This window comes from Tachyglossus aculeatus, chromosome 13 (genome assembly GCF_015852505.1).
Source record: "Tachyglossus aculeatus isolate mTacAcu1 chromosome 13, mTacAcu1.pri, whole genome shotgun sequence".
NCBI classification, from domain to species: domain Eukaryota; kingdom Metazoa; phylum Chordata; class Mammalia; order Monotremata; family Tachyglossidae; genus Tachyglossus; species Tachyglossus aculeatus.
The window spans coordinates 17,598,579-17,612,453 of record NC_052078.1 but is presented as its reverse complement, the minus strand read 5'-3'; the positions used below and the strand labels follow the sequence as shown (position 1 = coordinate 17,612,453).

The following is a 13,875-nucleotide window of genomic DNA, read 5'->3' as shown; positions in this document are numbered from 1 at the left end:
GTGAGCCCCGCTTGGGGCATCATCATCATCAATCGTATTTATTGAGCGCTTACTATGTGCAGAGCACCGTACTAAGCGCTTGGGAAGTCCAAATTGGCAACATAGAGAGACAGTCCCTACCCAACAGTGGGCTCACAGTCTAAAAGGGGGAGACAGAGAACAAAACCAAACATACTAACAAAATAAAATGAATAGAGTAGATATGTACAAGTAAAATAAATAGAGTAATAAATATTTACAGACTTATATACATATATACAGGTGCTGTGGGGAAGGGAAGGAGGTGAGATGGGGGGACGGAGGGGGGACGAGGGGGAGAGGAAGGAAGGGGCTCAGTGTGGGAAGGCCTCCTGGAGGAGGTGAGCTGTCAGTAGGGCCTTGAAGGGAGGAAGAGAGCTAGCTTGGCGAATGTGGGCAGAGGGAGGGCATTCCAGCGCTCAATAAATACGATGGATTGAATCAATCAATCAATCAATCGTATTTATTGAGCGCTTACTGTGTGCAGAGCACTGTACTGAGCGCTTGGGAAGTCCAAATTGGCAACATATAGAGACAGTCCCTACCCAACAGTGGGCTCACAGTCTAAAAGGGGGAGACAGAGAACAAAACCAAACATACTAACAAAATAAAATAAATAGAATAGATATGTACAAATAAAATATAGAGTAATGAATATGTAGAGTAATAAATAATAAATAAATAGAGTAATGAATATTGAAGCAGCATGCCTCACTGGAAAGGGCCCGGGCTTTGGAGTCCGAGGTCATGGGTTCGAATCCCGGCTCCGCCACGTGTCTGCTGTGCGACCTCGGGCAAGTCGCTTAACTTCTCTGAGCCTCGGTCGCCTCATCTGTAAAATGGGGGTGAAGACTGTGAGCCCCGCTTGGGGCAGCCTGATCACCTTGTATCCCCCCCAGCGCTTAGAACAGTGCTTTGCACATAGTAAGCGCTTACTAAATGCCATTATTATTATTATTATTATTATTATTATTGACCGCGTTACAGGGAGGGATGGGGGCGGGGGGGAGGGCGCCAAGCCGGCCGGCGCCTCGCGCTGGAGCCCGGCCGCTCCCTCCCTGTCTGGCGCGCGCCCCGCCGCGTGATTGGCAGGGCGGCGCAGCCAATCGGAGCGGCGGAGGCGGGGAGGGGGCGTGGCCTGGGGCCGCGGCCCTATATAAGGGGCGGAGGAGCGGACGGCTCGGCAGACGCCGGAGGGCGGGCGAGCGGGCAGGTGGGGTCCGGCCGCGCTCCCCGTCTCCTGCCCCCGTTGAAAGCCGGGGCGCCGCTCCCCTAATCAATCAATCAATCAATCGTATTTATTGAGCGCTCAGTGCGTGCAGAGCCCCCGCAGGCCGGCCCATGCTGCTGCCCCCGCCAACGGCCACCGGGTCCTCCCCGCGCTGAGCCGCCCCCCCCCAGGGGTGAGTGACCCCCGGCCCGGGAGCCCCGAGGGGGGTCGTCAATGGACCGCAACTCCAGCTCCATCTTCATCTGGCTGCGACTCGAGCTGTGCGCCATGGCCGTCCTGCTCACCAAAGGTGAGGGGCCCCGGGAGCCTAAGCCCGGCGCGGCTGGGTGGGCGTCGTTATCGTCAATCCTGTTTATTGAGCGCTTACTGGGTGCAGACCACTGTACTAATCTCACCTACCTCTCTTCCTCCCGTCAAGGCCCTACGGAGAGCTCACCTCCTCCAGGAGGCCTTCCCAGACTGAGCCCCTTCCTTCCTCTCCCCCTCGTCCCCCTCTCCATTCCCCCCATCTTACCTCCTTCCGTTTCTGTGTCTCCGTTGATTGATTGATTGATTTGTAGCTTGACTTCATCATCAATCGTATTTATTGAGCGCTTACTGTCTGCAGAGCACTGTACTAAGCTAAGTCTCTTCCTCCCTTCAAGGCCCTACTGAGAGCTTACCTCCTCCAGGAGGCCTTCCCAGACTGAGCCCCTTCCTTCCTCTCCCCCTCGTTCCTCTCTTCATCCCCCCATCTTACCTCCTTCCGTTTCTGTGTCACCGTCTCTGTGTCTCCGTTGATTAACTGATTGATAGCTTGACTTCATCATCAATCGTATTTATTGAGCGCTTACTGTGTGCAGATCACTGTACTAAGCTAATTCTTTTTCTCCCTTCAAGGCCCTACGGAGAGCTCACCTCCTCCAGGAGGCCTTCCCAGACTGAGCCCCTTCCTTCCTCTCCCCCTCGTTCCCCTCTCCATCCCCCCATCTTACCTCCTTCCGTTTCTGTGTCACCGTCTCTGTGTCTCCGTTGATTAACTGATTGATAGCTTTACTTCATCATTAATCGTATTTATTGAGCGCTTACTGTGTGCAGACCACTGTACTAGGCTAACTCTCTTCCTCCCTTCAAGGCCCTACTGAGAGCTCACCTCCTCCAGGAGGCCTTCCCAGACTGAGCCCCTTCCTTCCTCTCCCCCTCGTCCCCCTCTCCATTCCCCCCATCTTACCTCCTTCCGTTTCTGTGTCACCGTCTCTGTGTCTCCGTTGATTGATTGATTTATAGCTTTACTTCATCATCAATCGTATTTATTGAGCGCTTACTGTGTGCAGAACACTGTACTAAGTTAGTCCTCTTCCTCCCTTCAAGGCCCTGCTGAGAGCTCACCTCCTCCAGGAGGCCTTCCCAGACTGAGCCCCTTCCTTCCTTCGTCTCCCCCTCGTCCCCCTCTCCATCCCCCCCATCTTACCTCTGTGTTTCTCTGTCTCTCCGTTCATTGATTGATTGATTTATAGCTTTACTTCATCATCAGTCGTATTTATTGAGCGCTTACTGTGTGCAGAGCACTGTAGTAAGGTAACTCTCTTCCTCCCTTCAAGTCCCTACTGACAGCTTACCTCCTCCAGGAGGCCTTCCCAGACTGAGCCCCTTCCTTCCTCTCCTCCTCGTCCCCCTCTCCATCCCCCCCATCTTACCTCCTTCCGTTTCTGTGTCACCGTCTCCGTGTTTCCCTGTGTCTCCGTTCATTGATTGATTGATTTATAGCTTTACTTCATCATCAATCGTATTTATTGAGTGCTTACTGTGTGCAGAGCACTGTACTAAGCTAACTCTCTCCCTTCAAGGCCCTACTGAGAGCTCACCTCCCCCAGGAGGCCTTCCCAGACTGAGCCCCTTCCTTCCTCTCCCCCTCTCCATCCCCCCCATCTTACCTCCTTCCGTTTCTGTGCCACCGTCTCTGTGTTTCTCTGTGTCTCCGTTGATTGATTGATTTATAGCTTTACTTCTATTTATTCTGATGACTTGACACCTGTGTACATGTTTTGTTTTGTTGTCTTCTAGACTGTGAGCCCGCTGTTGGGTAGGGACCGTCTCTATATGTTGCCAGCTTGTACTTCCCAAGCGCTTAGTACAGTGCTCTGCACACAGTAAGCGCTCAATAAGTACAATTGATTGATTCCCCACAACACCTGTATATATGTTTGTACATATTTATTACCCTATTTTACTTGTACATATCTATTCTATTTATTTTATTTTGTTAGTATGTTTGGTTTTGTTCTCTGTCTGCCCCTTTTAGACCGTGAGCCCACTGTTGGGTAGGGACTGTCTCTGTATGTTGCCAACTTGTACTTCCCAAGCGCTTAGTACAGTGCTCTACACACAGCGCTCAATAAATACGATTGATTGATTACAAGTTGGCAATACCCCACAGTGGTCGCGGGGGAGAGCCCAGGCTTGGGAGTCGGAGGTCCTGGGTTCTAATCCTGGCGCCGCCACTGATCAGTGAGCCCGCCGTTGCGTAGGGACCGTCTCTATACGTTCCCAACTTGTAATAATAATAATGATGGCATTTGTTAAGCGCTTACTACGTGCAAAGCACTGTTCTAAGCGCAGAGGGGGGGTACAGGGTGATCAGGTTGTCCCATGTGGGGCTCACAGTCCTAATCCCCATTTGACAGTTGAGGGAACTGAGGCTCAGAAGTTAAGTGACTTGCCCAAGGCCACACATCAGACATGTAGCAGAGCCGGGATTCGAACCCATGACCTCTGACTCCCAAGCCCGTGCTCTTTCCACTGAGACATGCTCCTTGTCTTGTACTTCCCAACCGCTTAGTACAGTGCTCTGCACACAGTAAACGCTCAATAAATACGATTGAGTGAATGAATAAATGATCCGTTGTGTGACTCTGGGCAAGTCACTTGACTTCTCTGGGCCTCAGTTCCCTCATCTGTGAAATGGGGCAACTTGATTACCTTTTATCTACCCCAGCGCTAAGAACAGTGTCCGGCACATACTAAGCGCTTAACAAAACGCCATCATTATAGGCGGAGGACTGGCCGGGGCCGGGCACCGGTGGGGGAAGCCTCTTTTATTCCTTTCATTCATTCATTCAGTGGTATTTATTGAGCGTTTGCTGTGTGCAGAGGACTGTAGTAAGCGCTCGGGAAATACAAAACGTCAACATAGAGACAGACGGTCCCTGCCCAACAACGGGCTCACAGTCTAGAAGGCGGCGGCACAGGTCCCAACACGTTACCCTGCCGTTGGCCGCGCCTCTGTGTGCATCTCTGCCCCACGACCCTCGCCCCACTACTATGTCAAACTGTCAGTGGTATTTATTGAGCTTCCACTGTTCGCGGAACGCTGTGCTAATCGGGAGGGTTCAGTCCAACGAGTTAGAAGGCAGAAACCCAGCCCTCAAGTTTCCATCCCCGCCGCGCACCTCACCCGTTGCGGGCAGGGATTGTCTCCCCGTATTTCTGGATTGAACTTTCCAAGCGGTTAGTACAGTGGTGTGTACACAGTAGGCCCCCCATAAACGCGATGGGATGAGAGAATGATGGGCCACTAAGGGGGTAAGTGGTGGTCGAAGGGGTCCGTGGCGGGTGCGGGTGTCCCCGCTGCAAGGGGCTCAGGTCTGGGATGCTCCAGCGGGCCCAGTTCCTCCGAAACACTCACACCTCTTTATCCAAGAGCGTTTAGCCAATTTTCTGCAGTTTTCCCAACCTTCCCGATGGCAAGGGAGACATCCCGTTTGTATTCCTTGGGTTTCCCCCCTTCTGACATGCAATCCACATCCAACTCTGGCTAGAGTCGCGTCCCACCTTTTTTAAAACTGAGGAGTAGTTACCGTTTCCATCCCCCACTTTCCTCTAATTGCCACGTTCCCGGAGAAGGTTAAAGGATAAGCTAGCTCAGGGAGGATGATGTGCTACAGTATTTATTTATTTTGGAAGGAAGGGTGTAATTAACCCTAAATAACAGCCCTTGCAGCCTGCACTGGGAACCCTCCTCGCCCCATCAAAGGCAGGCAGAACAGGGAGTGACTGAGAGTGATGTGAAGTCACAGATACTGAAACTATGTGCCTGATAATGATATAATTAGGAGATCACAGACTTCTGGCTGCTGTTGACTTCAAAAGCTTTAAGAGAAGCCTGCAGTCTCTCCTGTAGCCATCTTGACTAAAAGCAGACATTTTTGCTTAATAGCTACATACAGTAACGAGAAAGGGGGAGGGGGGCTAAGGGGAAACAGAAGAGCATTGTTCCCTGTTTCAAAATACCAATACCCTTTCTGGCCTTGTGTATAGAACAGGAAGAAACTGTATGAAATGATAGAAATGCAGTTTTAATGCGGCAATACAAATGTCCATTCTATTTCTGGAAAATATGGCTTTCATTAAAAGGAGTTGTTACAAGCCTGTGATTAGCCTGTTAGAATTTGAGTATTAGACTCTTTTGGGTCGATAAAAGTGTGGCATTAATAAGAGGGTCCCATAAATACCTAAATCAGCATCTCGTTTCTCCCCTTTATTTTGGACCGAGAGCTGACTCAGTGGTCCATAATCTAGGTTATAATTGTCAATCACAAACATTCTCTTTACTTAGAGAAGATGACAATGGTGAGATTTTTTATGTATCTATTTTGCGGATGATGGTCGTAATACTTTCAATTGCATAGTCCTAAAAGAGTGGTAAAAACGTACCAGAAAGTGATGAAACTCGGGGATGGGGAACCCTAATGACCCCGAGGGACAGGAAAAGCACGAGTGATTATTTGGAGGGCGCATGCAAACCAGGGGTCTTTTCGAGTAATGTTAATCCTAATTGTTAAGAAGCAGCCGGGTGAGAGAGCGGTTGGCTTCTACTGGAGCCGTGTGTCAGCAGTCTTATGGGCCAACCTGAGCTTAAACTTGGGGGCCACACGAAATGAGAAACTTTTTCGGTCATTCAGAGGGCCCTATAAAGTGCCTGTAAATGAGCCTGAGGGAGGAGAAAGGGGAAAGGGAGAGAATGAGTTTAAAGGGAAATCAGTAGGATTTATTTCAGAGCTTAAATTTCGGGACACAACCGGGTTGGAAAGCTGGTCGTGTGGGAAGGGGGTGTATCCATTCCATTTAAAGTAGCCAGAGTCGAGTCTACACTTCGGCTACTGCATCTTCTAATGCCTGGAATCCTGAGGGCATCAATCTAGCAGGAGGACCTTTGAGTTTAATGCAGGAAGGGCAGTGGATCTCAAGATGCCGGGACCATGGAAAAAAGAGTGTGCAAGAGTCCTTTATGAAGGAAACTTTTTTTTTTAATCGCTTCCTACAGAAATTTTTGAGGTTTCCTGAGAAGATTTTTCAAACAGCCAGGGAAGTGTTTTTCAGGCTAAATGTTTCCCCCTTTGGGTCCCATGTTGGATTACATAGAAGACTGGAACTTGGGGGGGGAGGGGAAGCGGGAGGAGATTTGAGCAATGCAGTTATGCCCCTTTTTACGACTTTCCATTTGGGTTGAAAGAAATTGACTTTGGCAAACAAACCACTAATTGTAAACTGCTCCTTCCTGTTTTACAATACTGACTAAAGAGGTCCTTTGCATGAAAAGATCTTTATAGGGAAAGTTGCCTTTTCTAGAAAGCCTGCAAAAGCTGCTCAGTTTCATAGTTTGAAAATCTCCTGACTTGAGCAGTTTCGAGATTGTTATGATTCTAGTTAACAACTTTATAAGGTGCTAGGTAAAGCTCTTAAACTTTGGCGCAGCCCTTAGAGGCAGTAAACAATTCAGCAGTTCCGATCAAATATTTGTTCTGGCAAAATCAAAAAGGCCTAATATTTTCGTTGGAGGGGGTCACGTGGGATTAAAATGAATAAACATGATGTATCTTATCAGAGATGAATTTTGGTCTGTATCTGGCTGTAGTGTGAAGTTCTCTCTAAGTTATAGGTACTACCTGGAACTGTGCCTCACCCATATTTCAAATCCCCATTTTCTTCTAAAAACTGATCCAAACTGCGGAAGTGTCGCCGTTCAGGTATTAGAGCCGTACCTGTCTTGCCCTCTCAGGCGGACCACTGTGTAAAATGTGGCATCGTGCTCTTGAAACAAAGTCTTAACCCAGTTTTCCCCTCGCTTGCCATTTTTCAGGTGAAATCAGATGCTACTGTGATGCAGCTCACTGTGTCGCGACGGGCTACATGTGCAAGTCAGAGCTTAATGCCTGCTTCTCCAGACTCCTTGACCCCCAGAACACAAATTCCCCACTTACTCATGGCTGCCTGGACTCTTTTGCAAGCACAGCAGATATCTGCCAAGCCAAACAGGCCCAAAACCACTCTGGCACCACCGTGCCCACACTGGAATGCTGTCATGAAGATATGTGCAATTACCGAGGCCTGCATGATGTTCTTTCTCCTCCCAAGGGGGAGACCTCAGGTAGGGAAACAGCAGTTTTTAACGAAATGGCCGGCCTGATCTATAGACTTGTGACAGCCAAGACCCTGTATGTCTGCTATTGATTTGGTTGCTAATGTAATTAGGGCCACCACAGGGACAAGCATGCCTAGATGCAAAGACGCATCCTTATTTGAGTAGCTTTTATGTCTGCCTAAATGTTAAAGAGATCTGTCTGCCTGCCTAATAGGCTTTGCATGTTTTTCCAACATTTCTGAGCGGCTCAAGGACAACATTAAGTTACCGAGAAATTTCAGCCTGTGAATACTTGAAAACTCCTTTTGGTTTGGCTTAAAGCGGGGGGTGGGGGGAGAAAGACCCAAATTTTGTTACCCAGTCCTCCTTGGTTCCTGACTTGCATGCTGTGTTTTGTATTGTGGGGCTTAGGGCTCAGCAGGCTCAACAATTACAGCGTTCTTCTCCATGCAGGACAAGGTGGCAGGTACCAGCACGACAGCAGCCGGAATCTCATCACCAAGGTCCAGGAGCTGACTTCTTCGAGAGAATTGTGGTTCAGGGCCGCCGTCATTGCCGTCCCCATTGCTGGTGGCCTGATTCTAGTGCTGCTTATCATGTTGGCTCTGAGGATGCTTCGCAGCGAAAATAAAAGACTGCAGGACCAGCGGCAGCAGATGTTGTCCCGCTTGCACTACAGCTTTCACGGCCACCATTCCAGAAAGGGACAGGTGGCAAAGTTGGACTTGGAATGCATGGTGCCGGTTACCGGCCACGAGAACTGTTGCATGACCTGTGACAAAATGAGGCAGACAGACCTCAGCAATGACAAAATCCTCTCACTTGTCCACTGGGGGATGTACAGTGGGCACGGAAAGCTGGAATTTGTATGACCACGTTTTTCTGAGCTAAACTTGATGAAAACTCTTGAAGGAAGGCCTTTGGTTTCTGCTGGACAGGAGCACTTTATCTGAAGAAAAATATCAGTCATCCATCTTCGAGAGACAAGACTGACCTCTGCAAACTGAATCTTGGATATATCTTCTGAAGGATTCCAAAAGTTGTCTTATTTGCACAGATTAGAACACACTCAAATGTATTATTTGCTTTGAAGTTATAAAAGCAAAAAAGTAGAAGTTATACACACTGTCACCAGGGTTATTTGAGTTGTAAGGAGCTGATAATTGAGTATTGAAATAAACTGAACTCAGTAAGCAAGCTCCTATGTTTCCTGATTTATTGTAAAGATTTTTTAAAATATATATATATATTTTGTCTGAAATTTAGTGCTGTCTTTTTTTTTTAAATATTATTTGGAAAGATAGATGCTTAGGGATTGCCAATATAAGCAAAGCCCCAAAGCAGAACTGTTGTCTCTTCTTACACACCATTTCTCATCGTTTTAACCCTGCTCAAGTACCATGTAATTTTCTACCCCACTTCTGTCTTCTACATAAAGGCAGTAGGATTAGTTATTCTTGAGCACCTCTAGTTCTGGTGACCTTTCTTTGCCAAAAAGTTGCCACAGTGAAGGTGGAGTAATTGAGATTCTTTATCTTTGTGGAGCTTTCATTACTTCTGTTAGTCCAGCTGTTCTAACTAGGTTTGGCATTGATTGTCGGTATTCTCAGGGAATACAAAAAGCCCATTTCTCACTTAATATTAACTTGGCCGGGACAAGGCAGAATTTTTACCAGCTAGTTCTGGGTTTGTATTTTTTTTTAATTATTACTATTGTATTGAAGTGCTTACTATGTGTCAAGTACTGGGGTAGACACAAAGTTCATCAGGTCAGACAGTCTTTTTCCCACATAAGGCTCCCGGTCTAAGTAGGAGACAGAACACATATAACACATATTTAAAACCAGTTTTACAGGTGAGGAAACTGAGGCACAGACAAGTTGAATGACTTGCCCGAGGCCCATGCTCTTTCGAGTAAGCTGGCCTGCTTCTTTGATTGTTTTCTTTGCTGATATCTTTCCTACTCTGAATCTCTAGAGCAGTGCCCAAAAGTACTTGAGTGGAGTCAGCCTTGAGCAGGTATTTTACTGGAAAGATTCTTACATTGACCCCAGTGCACAGTGCAGAGAGAACTTTTGATATATACCGTGCTTCAGAGATCTTGATTAGCACCTTGCAAATTGGGGTAATGTTTTCACAATCGAGTACCATTCGTCCTGTCTCAGAAACCTCCCCAGTTACTCTCAGCAAGTCAATCAGTAGTATTTAGTGGGCACCTACTCTGCGCAAAGGGCTGTACTAAGTGCTTGGGAGAGTGCAGTGAAGATAACAGGCAATGATTTCTACCCTTAAAGACCTTAAAATTTAGAAGGGGAGACAGACACTAAAATAAACAGTAGATGGGCTCTACTTGGTTCCTAGCTAGTACTCTGGCTTTTCCAGTTCTAGCCCTGCCCTTCGCTCCATTTCTATTGTAGAGGGTTCAGCGTAGCCTCACAGAGTGAGACGACACCGGTGGCGGAGTGGGATTCCTATCCTGCCACGTTGGGCTACTGGGATGTGAGACCAGGGATGTAAATTGCCAAGCCATACAAATACACAGCCAATAGGAGCAGGAGCAAAAGAAGCTGCACCCATTCCTAACACACTTGTGACAATTCCTCCTCTCCCACCCTGCTGCTGTTCAGACAAAGGTGTAGGAGTGGTATTGTTCAATAACTTCCTCCTGATATATGTTGCCAACTTGTACTTCCCAAGCGCTTAGTACAGTGCTCTGCACACAGTAAGTGCTCAATAAATACGATTGAGTGAATGAATGAATGAATGAATATAAGCCAGCATAGCACTGGCCTTAAGTACCATCAGTGTCATTATCCATGGTATTTATTGAGCCCTTACTCTGTGCAGAGCACTGTTCCATGCACTTGGGAGAGTACAATACAACAGAGCTGTTGGACACATTCCTTGGCCACGAGCTTACTTACAGTCTAGAGCGGGAGACCAGTAGTGAGGAAATGGTACCTCCACGTTTCTCCTTGGAGTGTTTGCAGTAACTCTATGGTCTGAATTTATCTCTGGTGGATTGTCTGTGGGATCACTTCTGTTTTCATTATCACTCACGGGGGCTCCCTGCTATATTGGCAGCCTATTCTTTCCAGAATCTAGGATTTTCCTTACTACAAAAATGAGAAAGTATCAATTTCTCAGTCCATCTCTCCAGGATACCTTACTGTGCCCATTTGCTGAGCTTCTGAGGAGGAAATGTCACCTTGGCCCCACTGTTCGGATTTAGACTGATAATGGTGAGCGATAGCTCAGCTATGCAAAATTTACACACCACAGGTCCAGAGCTTGAACAAAATTAGCTTTGGATTTTTTTCAATAACCGAAAGTACAACTCAGTGCTGATTGTCACAGCAGCTGGTGAAAATTTCACAGGCATTGTCAACCCCAAGTTTTGTCGGCACTAATCAGCAAGGCTGGTCTAACTGGATGATTCTGCTTATTTCTTTTCCTCTTACAATTGGCGTAACTTCTGAGAGATCAAATTACAGTTTAGTCTCATGAAAAGTTGTCGACCTTGGGCCTCCAGGCACAAGGTTCTCGGTCCTAAACTTATCAGTCACATTGTGGCATCATTCATGTTTCTGATGGAGGGAGGGCCTTTAAAGGATTAGGCTGCTCAGCACATCTGTGACCCCAGATAGACTCAACCCTGAACTGACTGTTGAAGGCTTTAATTTCAGTTGCTGACATTTTGATTTCTGCTGAACTAACAGTTTTCCCCCCCTTGAATGTCAGCTTGCTAGTTTACCCAACATTGAACCAAACAGCCAATTTAAAGAGGTTCATTAATACTTAAATTATAGAAGAAGAAAAATGCTTTTTCTGTATTGGCGTCTGGATCATTTTCTAACCCTCCGGAAACTCCGGTACGACGAGGCCTAAGTGACTCCACTTTCTTTGTTCTGGCCTATGGCTTAGGCATTTTATATCCTCTGGTTTCATTACCCTTTGGTCCTTCCCCTCTGAATTTATGAGCTCTTTACTCCAGCCCTGCTGGACCGGCTCGGGAAGGCTCAGGCACTGCAGGATATTTGGAGACACTGAGGCTGATCACACTGCCTCTGGGAGTTAGTCTTCAGTCTCAATGACAAGGCCTTGTCTGCTGCACTAATGACTTGATTCCTGCACAGTGAGTTCCTATCCAGCATCTCTCTCTCCTCTCTATGCCAGTATTGCTCTTAGCCATGGAGACTCCATAACCTTGTCAGTTATACACGGTACTCAAGGCTTTTCACTTTGAAAACACAACTCCAAATTTTCCCAAAATGACAACATGCTTTTAGGTGTCTTTTTAGGTTGTAAAAGACTAACATTGGCTCCATCTTTCAAGGTCTGTAAGAGTGCCGGCCATGGGGGTCTAGGGAAAATCTCCAGCTCTGAACCCCCCCACCCCCCCATCCATGTAGGTACATGGTAGAATCTCTCCAAAGGGCTTCTTCCTGGAATATTTCATTGATTCAATGAGCTAGAGGATAGTAATGGTGTCTGACCATTAAAACTGAATATATCGTAAATGCCAAAATGGAACTCTATTCTGCTTTTTACCTTCAGGAGCATTTCCTGTACTAGACTGCCTTTGATATGTGCAAACTTTTGTAATATAGGTGTGAAACCTCAATTCTTATGGGAAATCTTCCCTACAGGAAGAAAAACTATCCTAAACTACCTGTAATGTAATATAGTCCCTTCAGCACTTCTCTCTTCACCTCCTTTTCAGATTCCTTTGGCCCAAAGGTTGGGTCTTTTATTTTTTCTCATCTTGAAATGGTCTCAGCCTCCCTTGAGATTAGATGGGTCTCTCCCTAACTTCAAGCTGAACTGATTCCATTAAAACACAGCACGATGTGGGGAGGGAGGGGTTTGACCTTCTAAAATACCAACCATGTCTGTTTTGGAAAATCACAAAGCTTGTCCGCCTAAAAAGTCTGTAAATCTGGTTTCAATATTGGGTGATTTCAGGCTAAGTTGAGAGCCAAGAAGGGTCTCTAATATCGGCTCACTGAGGGCTAGCTTTTTGCAAGCCAGAATAGCTTTCTGAATTCTCACAGATACCCCACTCCTCACCCTATTTGCTGAAATTGAAATCAGTTTAAGATCTGTAGTGATTATGTGATCAGAGGATTGTGTAGTAAACACTGAGCACATAAGAACTGCCAGAAACTGGCAAGGTAAATAATATTCTATGCATTTAAAGCCTGTTCATTTCCCCTTCTCTGGATGCTGGCTTTGGTTGCTTAATTTTTTTTTATTCATTCAATTGAACTTACTGAGCATCTACCATGTGCAAGTACTGTACTAGGTATTGGGGAGGGTATAAGAAAAGTAAGAGATGTTCCCTGCTCTCACTGAGTTTAACACACACACACAAATGTAAGATCCATTGTCTTCAGCAGTGTCAACATATAGTTTTCAGTTTGTGATTTTGGTGGGATCATCCCTCTAGCATATAAGCTCCTTGTGGACAGGGAATGTGTCTGTTGTGTTGTACTCTCCCAGGTGCTTGGTACACAGAAAGCACTCAATAAATACGATTGATTGATTGTACTCTCCCAGGTGCTTGGTACACAGTAAGCACTCAATAAATACGATTGATTGATTGATCTTTGCCAATTTTCCAGTTGGTTTTCAATGGCTCAAAGGGCTGAAGAAAGACGCATTCCAATTTCAAGCAATGCTGCTGATCTTCGCATAGTTAAAATGATCTTTTTGAAAGGGAATCTCAGTATTGGTAGAAGTAGCATGTCCTAGTGGAAAAAGCTCAGGCCTGGGGTGTCAGAGGCCATGAGTTCTATTGCTGGCTCCACCACTTATGTGCTGTGTGACTTTGGGTGAGTCACTTACCTTTTCCGTGTCCCAGTTTCCTCATTTGTAAAATGGCGATTCGATACCGTTTTCTCTCTGATTTTGAGCCCCATGTAGAACAGGGACTCTGTCTCCTATCTTACATCACTTAAATACTGTAACTAATTGCGGTCACTCCTGTTTCTTAAATCCTCTAAGGTGTTTGGAATTTAGGAGACCCAGGTTCTAATCCTGGCTCCACCACTTGCCCGCTGTGTCTTCTTGGACAAGTCAAATGATTTTTCTGGGCCTCAGTTACTTCATCTGTAAAATGGGGTATCTGTTCTTCATCCCCCATGGTTGGCTCCATGAGGGGCAAGGACTGCGTCTGATCTGATTATACTGATCTACCCAAGGGCTTAGCACAGGATAAGCACAA

The 13,875-nt window shown here is 46.6% G+C and overlaps 1 protein-coding gene across 1 annotated transcript; it reads left to right on the top strand.

Annotated features, from left to right (window-relative positions):
• The first annotated feature begins 1,274 nt into the window (after positions 1 to 1,274).
• BAMBI (BMP and activin membrane bound inhibitor) lies at positions 1,275 to 8,869 on the top strand. Its single transcript, XM_038755988.1, has 3 exons — positions 1,275 to 1,538; positions 7,368 to 7,655; positions 8,103 to 8,869. The coding sequence occupies exons 1-3, from the start codon at positions 1,463 to 1,465 to the stop codon at positions 8,519 to 8,521; spliced, it is 783 nt and encodes a 260-aa protein (XP_038611916.1). The 5' UTR covers positions 1,275 to 1,462; the 3' UTR covers positions 8,522 to 8,869.
• The last annotated feature ends 5,006 nt before the right edge of the window (positions 8,870 to 13,875 follow it).

Coding starts and splice junctions, on each gene's coding strand:
- BAMBI (XM_038755988.1), top strand. CDS start 1,463: ATGGACCGCAACTCCAGCTCCATCTTCATCTGGCTGCGACTCGAGCTG. Junction 1,539..7,367: donor GGCCGTCCTGCTCACCAAAG/GTGAGGGGCCCC, acceptor GCCATTTTTCAG/GTGAAATCAGATGCTACTGT. Junction 7,656..8,102: donor TCCCAAGGGGGAGACCTCAG/GTAGGGAAACAG, acceptor TTCTCCATGCAG/GACAAGGTGGCAGGTACCAG.